The 19512-nt window shown below is 43.8% G+C and overlaps 10 protein-coding genes across 10 annotated transcripts; 5 read left to right on the top strand and 5 right to left on the bottom strand. All coding sequences in view use genetic code 12, as the record gives it.

Moving 5' to 3' along the window:
- Positions 1 to 682: 682 nt before the first annotated feature.
- ATP1 (F1F0 ATP synthase subunit alpha) lies at positions 683 to 2576 on the top strand (the record flags this gene model as incomplete). Its single annotated transcript, XM_002617721.2, has 2 exons — positions 683 to 748; positions 1014 to 2576. 2 exons carry the CDS (start codon positions 683 to 685, stop codon positions 2574 to 2576), a joined length of 1629 nt encoding a protein of 542 aa, XP_002617767.2.
- Positions 2577 to 2809: 233 nt separating this feature from the next.
- Positions 2810 to 4414, top strand: FOB63_002130 (uncharacterized protein; the record flags this gene model as incomplete). The annotated part of the gene is made up of 1 exon (XM_002617722.2): positions 2810 to 4414. One exon carries the CDS (start codon positions 2810 to 2812, stop codon positions 4412 to 4414), a length of 1605 nt encoding a protein of 534 aa, XP_002617768.2.
- A 92-nt stretch (positions 4415 to 4506) lies between these two features.
- FOB63_002129 (uncharacterized protein) lies at positions 4507 to 5292 on the top strand (the record flags this gene model as incomplete). The annotated part of the gene is made up of 1 exon (XM_002617723.2): positions 4507 to 5292. The coding sequence occupies one exon, from the start codon at positions 4507 to 4509 to the stop codon at positions 5290 to 5292; it is 786 nt and encodes a 261-aa protein (XP_002617769.2).
- A 53-nt stretch (positions 5293 to 5345) lies between these two features.
- APE2 (metallo-aminopeptidase) lies at positions 5346 to 8051 on the bottom strand (the record flags this gene model as incomplete). The annotated part of the gene is made up of 1 exon (XM_002617725.2): positions 5346 to 8051. One exon carries the CDS (start codon positions 8049 to 8051, stop codon positions 5346 to 5348), a length of 2706 nt encoding a protein of 901 aa, XP_002617771.2.
- A 1289-nt stretch (positions 8052 to 9340) lies between these two features.
- On the bottom strand, positions 9341 to 9865 carry ESS1 (peptidylprolyl isomerase; the record flags this gene model as incomplete). The annotated part of the gene is made up of 1 exon (XM_002617727.2): positions 9341 to 9865. One exon carries the CDS (start codon positions 9863 to 9865, stop codon positions 9341 to 9343), a length of 525 nt encoding a protein of 174 aa, XP_002617773.2.
- A 758-nt stretch (positions 9866 to 10623) lies between these two features.
- On the bottom strand, positions 10624 to 11484 carry URA6 (bifunctional uridylate/adenylate kinase; the record flags this gene model as incomplete). The annotated part of the gene is made up of 1 exon (XM_002617728.1): positions 10624 to 11484. One exon carries the CDS (start codon positions 11482 to 11484, stop codon positions 10624 to 10626), a length of 861 nt encoding a protein of 286 aa, XP_002617774.1.
- Positions 11485 to 12498: 1014 nt separating this feature from the next.
- On the bottom strand, positions 12499 to 13546 carry FOB63_002125 (sepiapterin reductase family protein; the record flags this gene model as incomplete). The annotated part of the gene is made up of 2 exons (XM_066102211.1): positions 12499 to 13281; positions 13520 to 13546. 2 exons carry the CDS (start codon positions 13544 to 13546, stop codon positions 12499 to 12501), a joined length of 810 nt encoding a protein of 269 aa, XP_065958502.1.
- An 827-nt stretch (positions 13547 to 14373) lies between these two features.
- On the top strand, positions 14374 to 16371 carry PAN3 (Pan3p; the record flags this gene model as incomplete). The annotated part of the gene is made up of 1 exon (XM_002617730.1): positions 14374 to 16371. The coding sequence occupies one exon, from the start codon at positions 14374 to 14376 to the stop codon at positions 16369 to 16371; it is 1998 nt and encodes a 665-aa protein (XP_002617776.1).
- A 985-nt stretch (positions 16372 to 17356) lies between these two features.
- PCL5 (Pcl5p) lies at positions 17357 to 18190 on the top strand (the record flags this gene model as incomplete). The annotated part of the gene is made up of 1 exon (XM_002617731.2): positions 17357 to 18190. One exon carries the CDS (start codon positions 17357 to 17359, stop codon positions 18188 to 18190), a length of 834 nt encoding a protein of 277 aa, XP_002617777.2.
- A 185-nt stretch (positions 18191 to 18375) lies between these two features.
- Positions 18376 to 19266, bottom strand: FOB63_002122 (uncharacterized protein; the record flags this gene model as incomplete). Its single annotated transcript, XM_066102210.1, has 1 exon — positions 18376 to 19266. The coding sequence occupies one exon, from the start codon at positions 19264 to 19266 to the stop codon at positions 18376 to 18378; it is 891 nt and encodes a 296-aa protein (XP_065958501.1).
- Positions 19267 to 19512: the final 246 nt, after the last annotated feature.

Raw genomic sequence — 19512 nt, 5'->3', positions numbered from 1 at the left:
ACTTTTGAATATTGAGGATGGATGAAAATGCCCAATCTTCATAATTGAGCGACTGAATAATGATCCAGGCCCGATTCGGTACCTTTATACTGCGTAATTAATATTACCTTAGAGAACCAAAGGGAGTACAAATAAATAAAAAAAAAAAGAACAGAATGCAATAATCTTGCAGAAAGAAATTACCTATTATTTTATTCCTTCATCTATGGGTCCCTTTAATGTCTTTCTCATGGTCGTCGCATGAACATAATAATATATTGAGGTTCTCGTTTTGTCCACGGCCATATACAAGCCTGGCCCACCGAATGATTGAAAAAAGAAAAAAAATCGATCCAATTCCGCTTCAAGTAAGTCGATCGACTTCAATTACGCTTTCCCAGACCAGACACGAGACTATATTTGATTGCAAACATACCCATGGTGCCCCATTAACCACAGACCAATAGTCTCCTACACATAAACACGAGTCGAATTCTGGTTGGAGGCGTGCACACAATCCGGGAAGTGTGAAAACCACAGCGGTGCGAGCCAATCAGAATGCTTAGTGCCAGGTATTCTCCGGCCGATTATGGTTGAATTTTCGCGCTCCTCTCACTCACTGAAATATATACTAAGGCAATTTTCCTACCTTTCTCTTTTTCTTCTTCACCTGACTTTTTCACAAAGCTCTAAATAAGTCGCCATGTTGTCAGCTCGTTCTGTCTTACGCACTGCTGCCCGCGCAGCTACCGTTTCTAGAATGCGTATCGTATGTACCTTGGCCTTTTCATGGTGTTTTTGAAGTTGTTTTCCCCCACCTGTTTTGGAAGTGATTTGCTGGTTTCCTTCGAGTGAAACTCAGCAATTCCCCGGTTAAAGTACCAAGCAATGCTATAGTACATCATCCAACCCTCGCTGAGCTCAATTGGCGGCTCAATGTCTACTGTTGGTCGACGGGAAAATTTTTTACGCCGAACAAGGAGGAATAAAGAAGACACGAAGATAGACAAAGCAAACCAATACTAACATTTTAGGCCCGTCCAGCTTTTACTGCTGTCCGTTACGCTTCTGCTAAGGCTGCTCCAACTGAAGTTTCCTCTATCTTGGAAGAGAGAATTAGAGGCGTCTCTGAGGAAGCCAACTTGAACGAAACCGGTAGAGTTTTGTCTGTTGGTGACGGTATTGCTCGTGTTTTCGGTTTGAACAACGTTCAAGCTGGTGAGTTGGTTGAATTCTCCTCTGGTGTCAAGGGTATGGCTTTGAACTTGGAAGCCGGCCAAGTTGGTATTGTCTTGTTCGGTTCCGATGCTTTGGTTAAGGAATCCGAGCCAGTCAAGAGAACTGGTAAGATTGTCGACGTCCCAGTTGGTCCAGAATTGTTGGGCCGTGTTGTCGACGGTTTGGGTAACCCAATTGATGGTAAGGGACCATTGAACGCTTCTGCTACCGCCAAGGCCGAAGTTAAGGCCCCAGGTATTTTGCCAAGAAGATCTGTGCATGAGCCAATGCAAACTGGTTTGAAGTCCGTTGACGCTTTGGTGCCAATTGGTAGAGGCCAGAGAGAGTTGATTATTGGTGACAGACAAACCGGTAAGACCGCTGTTGCCCTCGACACCATCTTGAACCAAAAGAGATGGAACGACGGTAACGACGAGAAGAAGAAGTTGTACTGTGTTTACGTCGCTGTTGGTCAAAAGAGATCCACCGTTGCTCAATTGGTTAAGACTTTGGAAGCCAACGACGCCTTGAAGTACTCCATCATTGTTGCTGCCACTGCTTCTGAGGCTGCTCCATTGCAATACTTGGCTCCTTTCACCGCTTGTTCTATCGGTGAATGGTTCAGAGACAACGGTAGACACGCTTTGATTATCTACGATGATTTGTCTAAGCAAGCTGTTGCTTACCGTCAATTGTCTTTGTTGTTGAGACGTCCACCAGGAAGAGAAGCTTACCCAGGTGATGTTTTCTACTTGCACTCTCGTTTGTTGGAGAGAGCCGCTAAGATGTCTGAGGCCAACGGTGCTGGTTCTTTGACTGCTTTGCCAATCATTGAAACCCAAGGTGGTGATGTCTCTGCTTACATTCCAACCAACGTCATTTCCATTACCGATGGTCAAATTTTCTTGGAAGCTGAATTGTTCTACAAGGGTATTAGACCAGCTATTAACGTCGGTTTGTCCGTTTCCCGTGTCGGTTCCGCCGCTCAGGTTAAGGCCATGAAACAAGTTGCTGGTTCTTTGAAATTGTTCTTGGCTCAATACAGAGAAGTCGCTGCTTTCGCCCAATTCGGTTCTGACTTGGACGCTTCCACCAAGCAAACCTTGGCTAGAGGTGAGAGATTGACCCAATTGTTGAAGCAAAAGCAATACTCCCCATTGGCTGCTGAGGAACAAGTCCCAGTCATTTACGCTGGTGTTAACGGTTTCTTGGACGACATTGAAATTTCTAGAATTGGTGAATTCGAAGAGTCCTTCATGTCTTCTTTGAAGGCCAACCAACCTGAGATCATTGACGCTATCAGAAACAAGGGTGAATTGTCCAAGGAAGAGTTGGAGTCTTTGAAGGCTGCTACTGAATCTTTTGTTGCTTCTTTCTAAGAGAGCTCTGTGTAGTGCACAGACGTGACCTATGAGGATCACAGAAGATACACATTTTTTATAAATTCACAATGAAAAATATTTACGATATATATTCAAAATCATGAAAACGATTTGAAGCATTTTTATTTGCTCGTCTAGTACGTAAAAGGGTCCAAGTTTATATCCAATCATTCCTGTAGGTCACGTGTATAACACAGAAGAGCTTTCACACTTTTGAAACAACATCAACAATGGCCCAAACAGCGAGGAAAAAACGCCTGGCGCCGAAAGTTGATTTATCTACGGTGAATGCTGTGGGTGATGCATCAAAGTTTCAAGTTGAAACATACGACTATGACGAATTGCAGACAGGAAAGCCAGCGAACGAAATCCAGCTCGAAAACGATTTGTTGTACTTACTCCACACTCCAGCAGAAAATGGAGACCAACTTCCATCTGTAGACGAAGGAACCAAAATTGCCCATGCGAGACGATCTCGCAAAACTAAGAATGGAAAAGCTCACATGACAGTCAAGAAAGAGGAGATCACAGCAGATATAGATGAAATAATCTTCTCGAGCGATGATGAGGGAGAAAGCGAATCCAAAGAGGGAAAGAAAGCTAAAGGAAAACAAAAATCTCCTCTGCGTGGCAAAATGATCAAAAAAGACAAGCTGAGCGAACCTACGGAAGATACACTGTCAATCAAAATCAAACCCTTGAAAGAAGACCAAACTGTAACAAAGGTACTGGCTAACAGTTCTGGCAAGGCGGAAAAGAAGAAGAAGAAGAGGAACAAAAATAAAAAGACGGAGAGTTTGGCAAAAACAGAACCAATTGTTGAGAATGATCGTACTGATGGGGCAGACAGTGTCGGAGATTCAGAGACACCAGGTTCAGAAACGCCAGAAGGTTCAGATGTCAAGGAATATAATGACTTGGCTGAGGGTGCTAAGGAATCCGCAAAGAAGAAACGCAACAGAGGAAGTAAGAAATCAAAGAAAACTAAACAGGACGAAATGGCAACGAATGAAGAGGCGAACACTGCCTCAGGATCGGAAAAGACAGGCAACGGGGCACTTGAAAAGCCTACCGGAGTGAATGACGCTACAGAAACATCGGATGATGCTAAAGCAAAGCAACAGCAAGATATGAAGCGGCCCAGATCGCTGGCTATCGCACTTTCAGCGACTAACTTGCCTGAGATACAACCCATAACGACTATTATTGGACTCCCGTTTGACCAGATACTTCATATGAAACCAACAGATGTGAAGATAAAAACTATTCAGACAGTGAGCAACTTATCCAAAACCTGCAAGCATGTTCTTCAGTTCACACTTGGTGAATCAGAAGGACTTTTCAAAGACAAGCAAAAGCAGACCATTTTTGTCGAGCTTTGCATTAACGTGGCGCTTTACGAGTCGGCCGGTTTTAATTTAACCGCTAAAAAGTATCCGGATATGGCTTCGTGGCTCGCTAAGTATGAGCCACTAACTTTGCAATCTACCAAGACGAAGCTCACAGTATCTAAGAAAGCTGCCCACACAAATAATTTTGACTACACTGTGTTCTCTTACATTGGACATATTATTCTCTGGGCTCTGCATTTGCAGTCATCTAATGGCATAACAACGGTTTTAGGAAAATTGAATTTGAATGTGACCCGAAAGCAAATTATGGACGAATTGGGCGGATACCATTTGTGGGACCGAATTCGCCGCAACCCCAAAACCATCAACACAAAGAGATGGAAGCACATTCAAAAATTTAGACAAAATTTCCCTTTCGAGGTTGACCAATTTGTGTTGATTTTGCGCTACATGTGTCTTGACATCAGCATGCCTTCGCATTGAACTTCTCTATTTTAGCGCATGGTACTTGTATGTAGACGCCACACCATGACTCAAGTACGTCGCGTTTGTCCATTCATAACTACACTACATCAATGTACGAACTACTCATCATAACCAAAGAATGGCTCCACCAATCTAGCAGCCCCAAGAAGTTTGATGACCTCACTAGCATCATCAACAAATCGTACTCAAAACCAATGAAGAAATTTGGCATTATCGAATCACCTCGCATTAGCACACCAAACGAGTTTCTCGAGGATTTAAGACTAACTCCAGGAAACGACGCCTTTTTGGTAGTTCTACTCGGAACCAAATCACATTTCGACTTAATAGAAAAAGAAACAGGCTGGAAGCGCCATTTTGACAAGGATATTAGACCGTTATCTGGATGCTACAACAGTGATATACCTAATGGGCACCTCTCTTATTTTGATAGCTTGAGTCTGCGAACAATCGTAAAAAAGACAATCGCTACACCTGGCCACGACCTTGATGAAGATATCACGGATCGTGTGTTGGCATCAGTGGGATACAATTATCATTCCGAAAGACCTTCTGAATCTGCTCGAGTATACGAAGTAACAGCGTTCACATCTTTTCTTCGTGGTATGGGCACGCAGCTTATAAACTATACACTAGACAATTTCCTTCAAGACCCCAACTGCGAATACCTCGGGGCAAACAAAGTGTCGAAGCGAATCATTCGCGCAGTCGTTATCGAAGAGCATTTGTTGGTGCCATACTACGAGAAGCTCGGCTTTAAATTGACTGGCGAGAAGGAAAAAATGTCTCAAAAAGGATTTGGTGAAGCAGGACTTCGATGCAGCGAAGACTTCCACTGGACGATTTTAGAAAAACAGATAGAGCCATGTTTGTGACATTATCATGTATTAGATTGTAAGATATGGTATTATAGACATACTACAAATAATTATTGGTAGTAGCCGTTGGACTTGAGCCATTCAGAGACCGCTTGGCTATCGCGAGAAGCCCAGTTGTGCTTAGCAGTAATCATATCCAAGGATTGGGCTAAACCTTTGTCATAACCCTTGGTGTCCTTCGAAGAGAAGAATTTCTCGACCTCCGCCTTTTGCTCAGCGGAAGTGAAGCCAGATGTAGAAATGATGACAACAGAGATCAACATCGATAAACCAGGAGGTAACAACTTGTAAATCTCATCCCAGTGAGACGTGAACCATGCCCATAACTTTTCAACACCAGTCTTGTGTGTTCTCATACCTTGCATAGGAACGTACAAATCTTGTGGCTTGATGATTTCAGTTTTCAATAACAAGGAAAGAGTCTTATCGAGAACAGAAGCATCCTTGAATTTTCCAAGAGACCTCAAAACAGCAAGCTTTTCTTCAACTGACAGTGAGTTGGTGTAGATCTTGTAAAGCGAGTCGAAGGTTTCCTCCGAGCCGACACTGGCAACGGTGTTGAAAATGGATGCTCTCAAGTTTGGGTTAATGGCACTTTTGTCACCAGCAATAAACTTGTCAAAAGCATTCTTCGCATACGAAACGACATCTTCTTGGCCGGCAGAAGCAGCAGATGCAAACAACAAGGATTTCAATTGTTGGTCAGCAAAAGAGTCAGAGTCTGAGAACTCATAGCCAACTTCCTTGATTTTCTGTGAAATCAAGTCAATCGTGAAGGCATCAAGGGCATCCAAGAGAGCTTCATCTTCGAACAAGAAAGCAGCTCTAAGCTTACTTATACTAGTCAAAGCAGAAGTCCATACGACGTAGTTAGACTCACCAGACCATGTCTTAATCAAGTTTAAGAGGTCAGTCAGACTAATGAAACCAGACGAGGCCAAGGAAGCGGCGTCAGAAACCAAACCAACGCGGTCTTCCACAGACAATTTTCCAGCAACACCAGCCTCGCCCAACTTCGTCCAGCGGTGAGGTGGGTACGCAGTACGATAGATACCTGCTTGGTCACCGTTGATTTTGTAGAAATCATTTTCAGACTTCAAGGTGATCTTTGTAGATCTATTGTCCAAAACCAAAGATTCATCAATTCCCTCAGAAGTCTTCAAGCCCAAGAACACTGGATACAACACCTCGTCTTCTTCAGCCTTGACATCCGCAGTGGCAAGGAATCTATGTTGAGTCAATGTCAATTCCTTTCCGGACTCCTCGACAGACACAATAGGGAAACCAATGTTCTTCGTCCAGATGTCCATGACCTTCACGACATCTTTTCCACTAGCCTCTGCCAAAGCAGTCCACAAGTCAGAAGTCTGAGTGTTGCCCCACTTGTGCTTTTTCAAATAGTTGGACACACCCTTGATGAAGGTCTCCTCGCCCAACCAGCGGGAAATCATCTTCAACAAAGAAGATCCCTTAGAATAGGAAATGGCATCGAAAATCTGGTTGATCTCGTCGGCACGCTTGACAGGAACCTCAATTGGATGAGAAGATCTCAAGGCGTCCAAAGTCAAGGCACTTTGAAGAGAGTCAGAAACATACGATTCCCACACTTTCCATTCAGGGAACAATGCATCGCAGGCGTACCAAGACATCCACGTAGCAAAACCTTCATTGAGCCACAAACCATCCCAGAAATCCATGGTGACCAAGTTTCCGAACCACTGGTGAGCTAATTCGTGCATAACGACTTCAGTGACACGTTGTTTGGTGTTGATGTTGGTATGTTGTGGGTCCAAAAGTAAGTCGACAGTACGGTAAGTGATCAAACCGAAGTTCTCCATGGCACCAGCAGAAAAGTCGTGGATGGCCACCATATCCATTTTAGGTAATGGGTAAGGGATGTCGAACTTCTTGTCGAAGAAAGCCAATGTCTTAGCAGCAATGTCAGCAGAGTACTCACCCAAGTGCTCTTGGCCTGGAGTGGCCCAAACCTTGATTGGGACATTATAAGAGTTGTTTTCAACACATCTCAAGTCTCCCACAATGAAAGCAACCAAGTATGTGGACATCAATGGGGTTGGGTTGAAAACGGTTTTCTTCTTACCGCTGTCCAATTGTTGCACCTCCTTGACGTCCATGTTGGACAAGTGTACGAGTTTGGCGTCAGAAATCAAGGAAATGTCAAACACAGCCTTCAAAGCAGGCTCGTCAAACGATGGGAAGGCGCGGCGACAGTCAGTGGGCTCCATCTGTGTGGTAGCCAAGTAGCGGGTCTTTCCCTCATCGTCAACGTAGGATGAACGGTAGAAACCAGCCATCTTATCGTTCAAAATACCGGTGAATTTAAGGGTCAAAGCGGCCTTGTCGCCCGGAGTCAATTGCGAAGCTAAGGCAAAGGTGGCGGTCTGGTTGTCCTCGTCAAAGTCAACAGAGGATACAGCATCGCCATTGACGGAGGCACTGTGGATGTCGATCTCCAATGTGTTCAACGTGATGGACGAGGATGGCTCGTTGACTTTCAAGTCGATGGTAAGATCGCCTGCGAAAGTGAAGGCATCGAAGTCCGGCTCGAGAGTCAAATCATAGCGAAGTGGTTTGACGTTTGTGGGCAAAACCTCTCTTTGAGGTGTGGAGGAACACATGGCTGATAAAGAGGTGGAGAATAAGCGCTGGCTGACAGGCTTAAGTATGGGGGCGTGGAGTATGGAGGAGAGGCACCGGCGCGCGCCACCGAAAGGCGTGGCTCGAAGCGCGAACATCAGAGAACACTAAAGACAGAGACAAGATCTGGAGTAGGGCGGGCGAAAAGATGGGCGGGAAAGAGACGTCAGGGATAGACCCAAGAGTTTCAGTGCAATCGTTCACCAGGGGAGCAAGCACGGGATAACGGGCGATCGAGTGCTGATATGGTCGTAAGATGTACTTGTTTGATTGGGTGGTTTTCGACCGCATCAACGTGCAGGGCAACCTGCGGCGTTTTGGTGCCACGTACTCGAAGCGAGCCGTGCGACGGAGACCGAAGTGGATTCTGAGTGGCCGACAGAGTAGCAGAAGCGCAGACGGCGCGGAAGCACAGCCTTCTACGAGACAAGTGAAAAAAGCGGCCGAATTACATGTGCGGTGTAGGGAGAATAGTAAGACGGAAACAATAGAAATACTTAAAGCGGGGAATGCGAGATAACACTGCGGCAATCTACAAAACGATTCTGAGGCCAGATAGAGGCCGAATATGGCTGATTTCCGTTGCACCGCCGTTATGGAGTGTGTGTTGACCCCGGTAACGGTGGTCTGTGCACACTTGACTTGCTGGGGAATGTGCCAAATATGTATCGAAGCAAGAATACGCGGGTGGTGCATGCACTGTCACACTGTCAAGCGGAGCGTTCTGCCTAGCGAAAGAGCCAAGTTACACATCAATACGGGGAGTCGTATGTATAATGATTGTTGGATTCTTCGCAGGGATTTGAATGAAAATTGAAGCAAATCGTCACTAGAGGCCCTAAGGCATCTATCATGAGCCAATTTGTCATTTGTCATGACAGTTGCCATTTTCTATGTCGTTTGTCTGTAATTGTGTTTAATAGCGGTGTTTCTGTTTGTTCATTGGATTCCTACAAACTGTTTGCACAGCATAAACTTATAATGATTATACAATATGTACCGTTTTGAAAAACTTATAAACTCCAACAGTTCGTAGAGATCTTCTGAGTTGAAGCAAGTAACTGGTTGGCAATGTCACATACAAATGCTATCTCTCGTAAACAATTTTACATTCTTTTGTCTGTGGTTGAAATATGTCTCTTGCAACGCCATGAAGCGTATACGTGAATACTTGCACAAAACCTTAGCTGACCACAGGAAACAACAGTAAGACTACAAATGCATGCGAAAACTGTTTTTTTTTATGACTAATCTCATTGTAGACCGTCAAGGTAACTGATATTAGTCAACCATTGCGAGCTTCCATGCGAAATATTTAGTATGTCTGTGCAATAGCCTCGCCAGCTATAGTTTTGATAAGATTCGGGGTTCGCCATTCTCTACCACATCATCCAGTGCGTTGGATCAAGTGCACACCACTGTCAGTTTCCACAATATCACTGAATTCACCCACATTCAAAGCAAAAGCTGCCTCTTCAAAGGCGGGTTGCATCTGGCCGCGGCCGAAAAATCCCAAATCTCCACCACTGGAATGGGATGAACAGTCACTTTCTGTCTTGGCCAAATCAGCAAGCTTGACTTCGCCGTTCAAGATACGCTTTTGGTACCCTTTCAACAAGGCGATGGACTCATCGCGCGAAGTAGTCACAGGGTCTGGCAGTTTCCACGATTTCGGGCGGCGCGACGTGACATTTTTGATTAAGAGATGCGATGCTCTGATCTTGCCATCTTCAGCTACAACAGGCTTCATTCCATTGGCACGAAACTTGTCCAAATACGCCTCGAGCTTAGCCGTGTCAGTACCATATGGAGGTTCCCACGACGACTCTTGTGTAGCCTGGTTAAGAAAGTACTCTTTATTATGCGTCTTGCTGACCCTGATGCACCAGCTGGGAGGTAAACCGGTTTCCATTGTGAAGTGTAGAATAAGAATGTGGTAACTTAAGAATCGTGAAGTTGAGTGCGAACACTAGTGCGAAATTCAAGAATTTGACCGAGAGCGATTCAAAGTAGGTTTGGATTGCAAATCGGCACTAAATAGATGAAAGTTTATTACGTGACTCGAAAAAGTTAAATTTCAGACTGTAGTAGATTGCCTCTTTGTACAACAAATTCGGTGGCAAAAATTCCTGCAGAGGTCACACATGACACCCTACAGTTTTTGGTGTAGGCAAAATTGGCTCCTATAACTTCCTTGTGTCATTCTACGATTGGTCATTTGTTAGATTATACTTTAGGAACTACTAATTTCAAAATATAAAGAATTTGTGCAAAAGAACAGCTGGAAAGCTACAGGAAAGCTGTCTCGAACTTGCGTTGTTCCAATTATTTGTTCCAATTATTTGTTCCAATTATTTGTTCCAATTATTTAGTTACCATTTGATCAAAAAGAATTCTGGCGAATTCTTGCTAGATTAGCCCAAGTAATAAAGCCGAAATATTCATTAGAGCGTAAATGTGCAAGAGTTAGATTACCTCACTAACCAGAGCGAGAAATAGCACCGCTGTATGACGGTGGCTTCATTCGAATTCATAGCAAAAGTACCCAAATTAATATACATAATTAGCGATTTCATCATCAGACACATAGATATTAACATTGGCTACATTCATTCGCTTAAATGTACATTGAAATGTTCAGTCAAGGAGAGGAGGTCTGGGTCGTGAAACCTATACCACGCCTTTCTTCTCTAAAGCAGCCTTGACTTCCCCATAGACAGAATCAATGGGCTGGTCACAGCTAAGTTTGACAACTTTCCCCTTCTTGTCGAAGTAATCAACCACAGGCATCGACGTATCAACAAAGGTACGGAAGCGCTTCCGAATGCTATCGATATTGTCGTCAGTCCGACCACTTGTCTTTCCACGTTGCAACAAGCGGTCAAGCATCACTTGCTCTGGACATTCGAAAAAGAGAGTGAATGCTGAAGGCACAATTTGCTCCTCAAAGACAAGCGCCTGGTCCATCTTCCGTGGGAATCCATCCACAAGGAAACGAGAGTTGCCCTTCTTGTGTTCTTCTGTGATTGCTTGTTCGAGCAACGCCACGGTGACTTCTTGTGGCACAATGGTACCTTCCCGAATACACTCTGCAATCAATCCACCGTACTTGGAGCCTTCACGCTTTTGTTCAGCACGCAACAAGTCACCAGCAGACAAATGAACAAAGCCCTTCTCTGCCACAAGCTTAGCACATTGGGTGCCTTTTCCAGAACCAGGACCACCCAAAACGAACACCACGGTCACCTCGTCCGGAGAGAACGTGGGCTTTTTCAATGGCTTGCCCAGGGCAGCTTCCTTATTGAAAGCAGCCGGGTTCTTAGCTGGCTCCACCATAGGCATTGGGTGGCTCTTGTTGTACACCAGAGCAACAATGGTAGTACCTATAGCCAAAAGACCCAATGCAGCGAGAATCTTTCCCTGGGAGGGAGAAGGAGGCGAAGGGCGACCTGAGGCAAAACGGACCCGGGCAAGGTTTCTGCTTCTGGCAAAACGGGCAAGCGGCGTCACTCTCACGGTTCTAGAGTACATGGTGAAGAAAGAAAAGTTGTGCGAATTGTTTCAGCCACGATATTGGGTGCAAAATAATCGGGACAAAGGGGTGTGCGAGGAGACAGAAGACAACTGGGCAAATGGCAACAACAAATGGATAAATATAATTGACTAGAACCAATTGATCAATTTACAGCTTATGTGGGATTGATGTTGAAATGTGATTAGGATTATCACCAGGATTTACTAATGTAGGACAATCGAGTTCTAGGGGCCGTGCATGGGAAGAGCTTTATTTATAGCAGAGCCTCGATCAGGGTATGACTTTCCCTCATAGAGATAGCGTGATTGCTAGAACTTGCTTTGTTAAGAGATTGCTCATTGGGGTTGCTCAATTGCTAATAATCACACCTAAGTGGTCAAGACGAGAAAAGAAATGTGCGACATGCGTAAAGAGCAATACTCTTCAAGCAAACTATCGTCATAGAACACCAAAGTGTGGGGAATGGGGTCCATGAAAGTTATGATGGCGGCAATGACAAAGATGAACATGATGCCACACTGACTACTCTAATACAAAAATATTAGGAAATGACGTTGATCTTTCAATCTGAGAGTAATACAATGTAGATCCTTCTGTACAGAAAACCCCAAGCGTCGCGGCTTCTAGTTATCATCTAGCAGCTTACAACAAGGATCATTGTGCCGAACATCCGAGATGTAGCCCGCACATTGCAAGACTCACAAGGTCGAAGTATTAAAAAAAGAAAGAAATACCGGATGAAACGATCAAGCTAAGGTAATAAAAGATCATTCTTGATTTATTGAGTGCTTAACGAAGACCGAGAAGACCATGATATTGAGTAGATTTCATACTAACCAAAAGCTATACATTTTATCTCACTGTAGAACCCGAAATTTCAAAAACACTATGGTAGTCAGGTTTAGTCATAATTGCTAATGATTACACCATGGGATGTCATATTTCAGAAAGAACACGTTCTATTTAGGTAAAGTCGGTGTAAATCAGCACTCGCCTGACAGAACTATTTCTCAAGCAGAGTCAGAGTCCTCGTACGTCTTCAACGCGGAATCGCCCACCCTGAAGTACTTGCCGTTCATTTCCTTCGTCCAGCCACGTACGGCTAAATTGGTATAGACTGTAGCAGGCAATTCTGGAGGCAGCAATTTCCCATTGGTATGCAAATCAACAAACCGCTGCAAGCTCTCGGGTGTCATGTTGGCTCCGAATTTTTCACGGATATCCTCTTGCATCGAAGTCGCCACAACACCAGGAGCAACAGAAATGGCGCCCACATTCGGGTTCTCTTCTGCAACCAGCATCATCAAATGATTGAGGGCAGCTTTGGAAGAGCCGTATGCGCACCACCCGAAATATGGCTTCTCACAAGCACCAGACGACACAGCCACAATTCTGCCATGGGATTTTTCCAAGTGAGGCAAAGCCGCAGCCACGAGATCCACAACAGAGAAAAAGTTGATGTCGTACAAACGGCGCCAGCGCGAAACGTCTGCTTTGGCTACGGTGTCTACCGGATCCAATACACCAGCATTGGCCACGACAGAATTGATGACACCAAAGTGGGAGATGGCCTCACGAACAGCACGAGCTGAGACTTCAGGATCAGTGACGTCGCCAGAGACCACCACTACACGAGATCCAAACTCAGCTGCGAGCTGATCCAAAGAATCTTTTGTACGAGCAACAGCGACGAGATTATGGTCCTTGGACTGACTCAAGTAGATGCGGGCAAGAGAAGCTCCGATGCCTGAAGTTAGTATGTGAAAACAAGGTGTGTGGTGGTAGACATACCTCTGGAGGCACCGGTCAAGATCATGGTGTGCGACATGGTTGAGAAGAATGTAGTTGATAAAGCGAAGTATGCGAAGTAGAACGATTCAAAGCACCGAAATATATAAATATGGTGTGTGCTGTTCAGAAAGTGCTCAGAATCCGGTCAAATAGCCGAGATTGGACGAAAAAGCCGGATTGGATGGATGCGCCGGAATGAAAGGATGTATCCGGAATTGAAGAGCGTAACGATATTGCTACATAATGAGCGCGCTTGTTGTCGTCCATGTCTGAACACTGTAGTACAAATATCGATATGAATGCAAACCTGTTGGTGGGGTCTATACCACTACAAGCAATTGAGTTCAAGGTGTATTATACTTGTCACTTAGTCCGATGCTGGATTGTACGTCTGGTGTTATAAACCTCGTGGAAATGTCTTAGTTCTTAAGTTAGATATGTGGCAGTTAGCCAGCAGAAGAGGTAGAAGGACAGCTTGGAGGTGCATCGTGGCTTGGAGGTGCATCGTGGTTTCTTGTATAAACTTTATCAAGTGAGACTGTCTAGTGACGTAAATATTCTGTATCGCACCATTGTGGATTTCCCATATCTGATTCGTTAGACAAATTCACGTTTCTTGGAACCGTTTCGCTGCCACTTGCTCTAATTCATGCATGTAAACTTTGATCTTTGTGTATTTTCGTCTTTGGCAGACTGGGCATTTGGATCATATTACACTTATACTAAGGGTGCTCACTGTAAAATATCGTATACGTGAATTATTGGGCAATTACAAATCCCTACGTATGGTTAGTCTTTTCAGTAGATGATAAATCAATTGACAAGTCAACTCTTTTAGCCAATACTTCCTTCTTCATCTCATAATAGATATAGTGCCAGTATCGAAAAGTGTCCGCGATATGCCCTACCAAAAGTTATCTCACCGGACAAAACAACACACACTCTCTAAGAGAAAGCACACTTCCACGCACGGATAACATAGGGAACTCATTTCCATTGCTTCACTTCAGCTAGAAGTTGACATAATACTTTGCTGCTCGAAAAGTTTTAGCCCATAATACATCTTACGACCAACCTCCCCATACTGCTCCTCCATGAACATAAACCCAGACTCGGCGAGGGATATTCCTTGCAAGAACGTTCTCATCTACGGATACTGCAAATATGAAAACAAGGGATGTGCATTTGCGCACCCAGCATCATCCAAGTCATCTACAATCAAGACAAACCTGGCTAATGCCTCTACCATAGCGACCGGAGACGCCACAGACGCGTCACCGCCCGCTGAGCCGAAAAGAAAGTTCAATATGAATACACCTTCGTTCCAGCCATCAGTCCTGGGTCTCACAAACAAGTTCAGTGCCCTTTCACCCAAGCTTAAAGAAATTCCAGTGTTTGTGCCCGCAAGCATGGAATCGAGTGAGAATCCAATTACACAGTCCCTGATAGCTAATGTATCGACTGCGACGAACTCCGGTAGCACAGGTGTACCTGGCGCGTCTGTAAACGCTTCAACTCCGGCGGAGAACAACTCTCCTTTTACGTCCCGAAAATTCAACGTATCCACGCCGTCCTTCACACCGTCCAATACAACTGAAGCGCCATTACTGCTGCCAGCAGCTAACTTTACGCTGCTGGCACCAACTCAACCGAAATTGGCAAATCCGTATGCGTCGTCCTCCGCAGCAGACTTCATGTACCACCACAGCCTGGGTGCTCTGGCTTACCCACTACATCACCATTTGTATGCACCTGCGCCACCACCGAGACTTGCGATGCCCTTAGGTCGTCATGAAACAAACGCTTCGGCTATGTTCATCCCTAATGATTTACGCGAACTCCTTACGCGAAAGAATGAGGCCACACTACAGACTATGCCTCATCTGACATTACCCGACCATGTGGGAGTGTACCATACTTTGGTACCAATTGATTCATCATTTGACAATGTTTCCAAAGAGTACCACTTGCCCTCTCACGTCTACAAAGTCTTGTCCAACGCTGATGGACTCCCGTATGCCATGCGCCGCATTGACTATGGCACCCTGTTGCGGATTGTCAACGAGTTGCCCTTCCGCACAGTTAAACGATGGAGATCCGTGAAGAATCCCAACGTGATCCATCTACAAGATGCTTTCACATCCGTTGCATTCAGCACGCAAGGAGAGCCGTCCCTTTGTCTCGTTTATGATTACTATCCATTGGCCGACACGCTACTGGAAAGACATCTTAGCCGAAAGTTGGGTAGTAAATTAGAGCCCGTGACGGAGGACCTCCTTTGGACATATGCCATCCAAATTACTGGCGCCCTACTTGACATACATCAGGCTGGTCTTTATGCGGGCTCCTCGATTTCTCTTAGCAAGATCTTAGTAACTAACAAGAATAGAGTGAGGCTTGGTGCTGTTTGCGTCGATGATATATTGGAGTTTGAAAATTTGGACTCAGAGCGCAACGAAATAGGCTCCGAAGCTGTTGTTGAAAAGTTACAGCTAGGCGATGTCATACGCTTTGGGAAAATAATACTTGATCTCGCTGCGACTACGCTTCCTGCTGGTTTGCGAAACGGTTCGATAGAGGAGATGATTGACAATTTGCTGCGTTCATCATCAATATCCTTTTCAGGCGAATTTTTGGAGACGCTTCGTGTGCTTAACAGTGCAGAGTCTGAATTCAGCTTGATAAATTTCTACACGCGATACCTCTCCCAGAGAGCTCTTAAACTTATCAACGGTTTGCAAGATCTGACAGACTATTACGAGGGCCAGCTTCTGTCCGAGTTAGAAAACGCTCGTTTATTCAGACTTATGACGAAAATTGATTATCTACTCAGCCAATCAGACAAAGAGGACGAGGTGAACGGCAACCTTTTTGTTATCAAATTATTCAGAGATTTTGTCTTCCAGACCACTGACGAAACAGGAAAACCAAAAGTAGACTTGTCTCGCGTGCTAGTCAACTTGAACAAGCTCGATGTAGGGGTGGATGAAAAGATCTTACTAGTGTCGAGAGAGGAAGACAGTTGCTTAATGGTTAGCTACAAGGAGATCAAAGACATCATGGATCAGACGTTCCGCAACATCTTCAGGTAGATGATGCAAAGACAAAACCCGAGGGGAAAATTAAAAAATAGAAAAAAAAAAAACGTGAAAACATTTAATACTAGTAGGCACATACCCTTTTAGTCACACCATCATCTTCACTTGCGTGCTTCGTTGCATATCTAGGCGCATACTTTAAAGAAGAGTCATTGCGAAATCGGTCATTAACCACTTATGAGTAATGCGCGCCTTGGTACTACGTGACTACCCAACCAAAATATGGGAACTCCGGTAAATGAAAGAACAATAAGACCTGAGTACAAACTTATCCCCGCATTTATAGGCAACGTAAGAGGAAAGCAACTACTTTCTCCTAATTAGTACAAATGTGGATCTCTTGAGGTGAAGCGCTGAGAAAAAACGCCACACCGTAGCAAAAGGCTCCTCCTGCACATTGTGAATCATTCATGACTAAATGTATATCTTATCGGGGAATGAGTAATTTTCTGGGGGACATACACAGGAACGGCTTCTGTGGGTCACCTATATAAATATGCTCGACCCCAAAAGCCACACCAAGCAGTGTCTACACGGCAATCTCCTTTACCAAACAAACATTTTACCCTTCCCTTGACTTTATTGGCAAGAGCAGTGGAAGCAACAAGTCATAATCTCCGCATTTTCTACATTTTTTTTTATATCTGGCGTTTTTTATTTGGGTATCTAGACGAACTTAGTCCGGCGGTTTTATCTTATCAAGAATTTTTATACTGAATTTTTCTGTTCCATTTCCATTTTCAATTTCCTTCCCATCCATTTGGTGTGATTATACTGGCTGGCCATATCACCCAACCCACAAGAGCCTGGAACCAAAGCTCTTTCATTTAATTTCTTTTGTCCAATCTTCTCCAGTTCGTTATCATTAAAAATGTCTTCTTCTAATTAATTTAGTCGAAGCAAGTGATTGGTTTAAGTTGTGCAAAAGTTTTTTAATTTCATCCCTTTTTATTTTGTGGTTCTTCCTTAGTATTGGTCCATGTCAACCATGACTCCAGAGAATTCTGTGTCGCCCCAATACAAAGAGGAAACACCTTCAACACCTTCAGAACATCATTATCCAAACCAGTTGAAGTATTACAATGATCATTTGAACAAGAGTCAATTTAATTTGATTTTGATAAACTGCGCTTTGAACTTGCTTAAGCTTATCTACCCAGAACAACAATGGGAAGAGCACAAGTTAAGATTCTTTATCATTGAGGTGTTGAGAAGATCCAAAACTTCCATCCAAACATTGCAGATTTGCTGCTACTACATGTTTAGGATCGTTAACAGTGGGGTTCCAGCTACACCTTCATGCCCCAAAAAATTGTTTTTGGGTTTGATCATCTTGTCCTCCAAATTCAACCAAGACCACAACTACTCTTTTAAATCGTGGCTCAAAATTTGTGGCTGCAAGACGGAAGACGACTCGAGCTTAAACTTGAAAAAACTTCAACAAACAGAAGTTGAATGTCTTGCCCTTCTTGACTACAATCTTTACATTAACTCTTCAAAGTACGAAAATTGGTGCAACGTTTTGTTGATCTTTGGTTATGACTTCATCTCGCTTCATGAAGTTAATAACGGAGAGCTAACATGGTGCAATTTTGAGCAAAGTGCTCAGAAGTTGTCTCGTTGGCGTACGTTTTTGACCCATTTGGACGATAAACAATTGAAGGAAGCAAATGTTAATTTCAAGGAATATTACGCCAACCAAATTGGATCAAAAGTGGTCCTCACCACTTCGCAAAAGGTTAATCTGTTGTTTTCTAAACGCAGCTATGACGATGAGTCAACCTCTGCCAAGAAGATTTGTGCAGCAAAATAGGTGCAATATATACTTCATCTGCAAATTGTGCTATGTAATCTTCACTGATACTTGTTTAGGATTACACTACTAATGTTAGCGAATGTTATGTATAATAAAACAGGATATGCTTGGGAGCCACAGTTGTAAGAGGGACACAACGTGAAACCCGAAGAAGATAGTATTACAAAGTTTGTAAGAAGGAATCACGCGGAAGCAGAAACGAACGGAACGTCCGAAGTAGAACCTTTAGTAATAATGTCTTGCATAGATTCTTTTGCGTTCTCTGCCGTAATCTGAGCCTTCTCCTTGTAAGGCGAAGCTTTCTCTTCCACATAAGTTTGTGTGGTATCTTTCAAAGGCTTAATGTAATCGTCATTGACTGATTTGAGCAAAGAAACTCCAGTGTTGATGGAGGCTGAAGCCACCTTAGCGTAATAATTTTGTTCGTTTGCAGCAGAATCGAACTCTTTGTTGTAAGTAGATATGACAGTATTGGAGAGATCGTTCGACTTTGAGGAAATCAAGTGCTTTGATCTGTTCAAGGTATCGTGGACAATTTCAATTGACTTGTAAATCTCATTTGATGCCTCTGCTTGCGCTGATTCTCCAGCATCTTTTGCCTCCTTGACTTTAGGCAATACTTTATCAACCGTGTTCGATGCGTAATCGTTAATGGGCTTCAAATAGGATGACACTGTGTCTTCACCTTTCTTTTTGTATGCCCCAGCAATGCCCTGAGCTTTCTTCTTATACTCGTCTCCGACTTGCTTGTATGTGGAAACATACTCATCTCCCTTCTTTTTGTACTCTGCCAACACAGTTTCCACTCGTTTCAAAATAGCCTCAGTTATTGAGAGCACGCTATCAACAACAGATAAGACAAGACCGTCAAAATTGTTGTCAGCAAAAACCAAAAACCGGGTAGCAAACGGGATGTAAATGATAATGTTGGAATAGATAAAGTTTGTCAAAGCAGTAGCGTACAAGTATACTGTATTCACTAAGGGAAGCGAAAAGACAATAGAAAGAATCTTTTGCACCAAAGGATACTTCTTGATATGTTCAAGGGACTTGGAAGAAAAGGGTTTGGTCATGGCAGCAGGTTACAACTAATTTATGAGGATGAATAGAAAGCAAACTGCTTGTACAAATGAGCTATGGGAATAAAGAAAAAAACGACGAACTACGAGGAGTAAGAGATGCCACAATATTTATAACGGGAGATTTATTACGAAACAGGAGATGAAAGATGGTGCGCCCTGAACCTGTATTATCAGGATATGCATTACCCTAACCAGAATCATCAGAGGTCAATGCGACGAGGAAAGAATCGACATAAA

The sequence above is a fragment of the Clavispora lusitaniae genome (genome assembly GCF_014636115.1).
Source record: "Clavispora lusitaniae strain FDAARGOS_655 chromosome Unknown tig00000038_pilon, whole genome shotgun sequence".
Classification (NCBI taxonomy): domain Eukaryota; kingdom Fungi; phylum Ascomycota; class Pichiomycetes; order Serinales; family Metschnikowiaceae; genus Clavispora; species Clavispora lusitaniae.
This window is presented reverse-complemented; position numbering and strand designations above follow the sequence as displayed.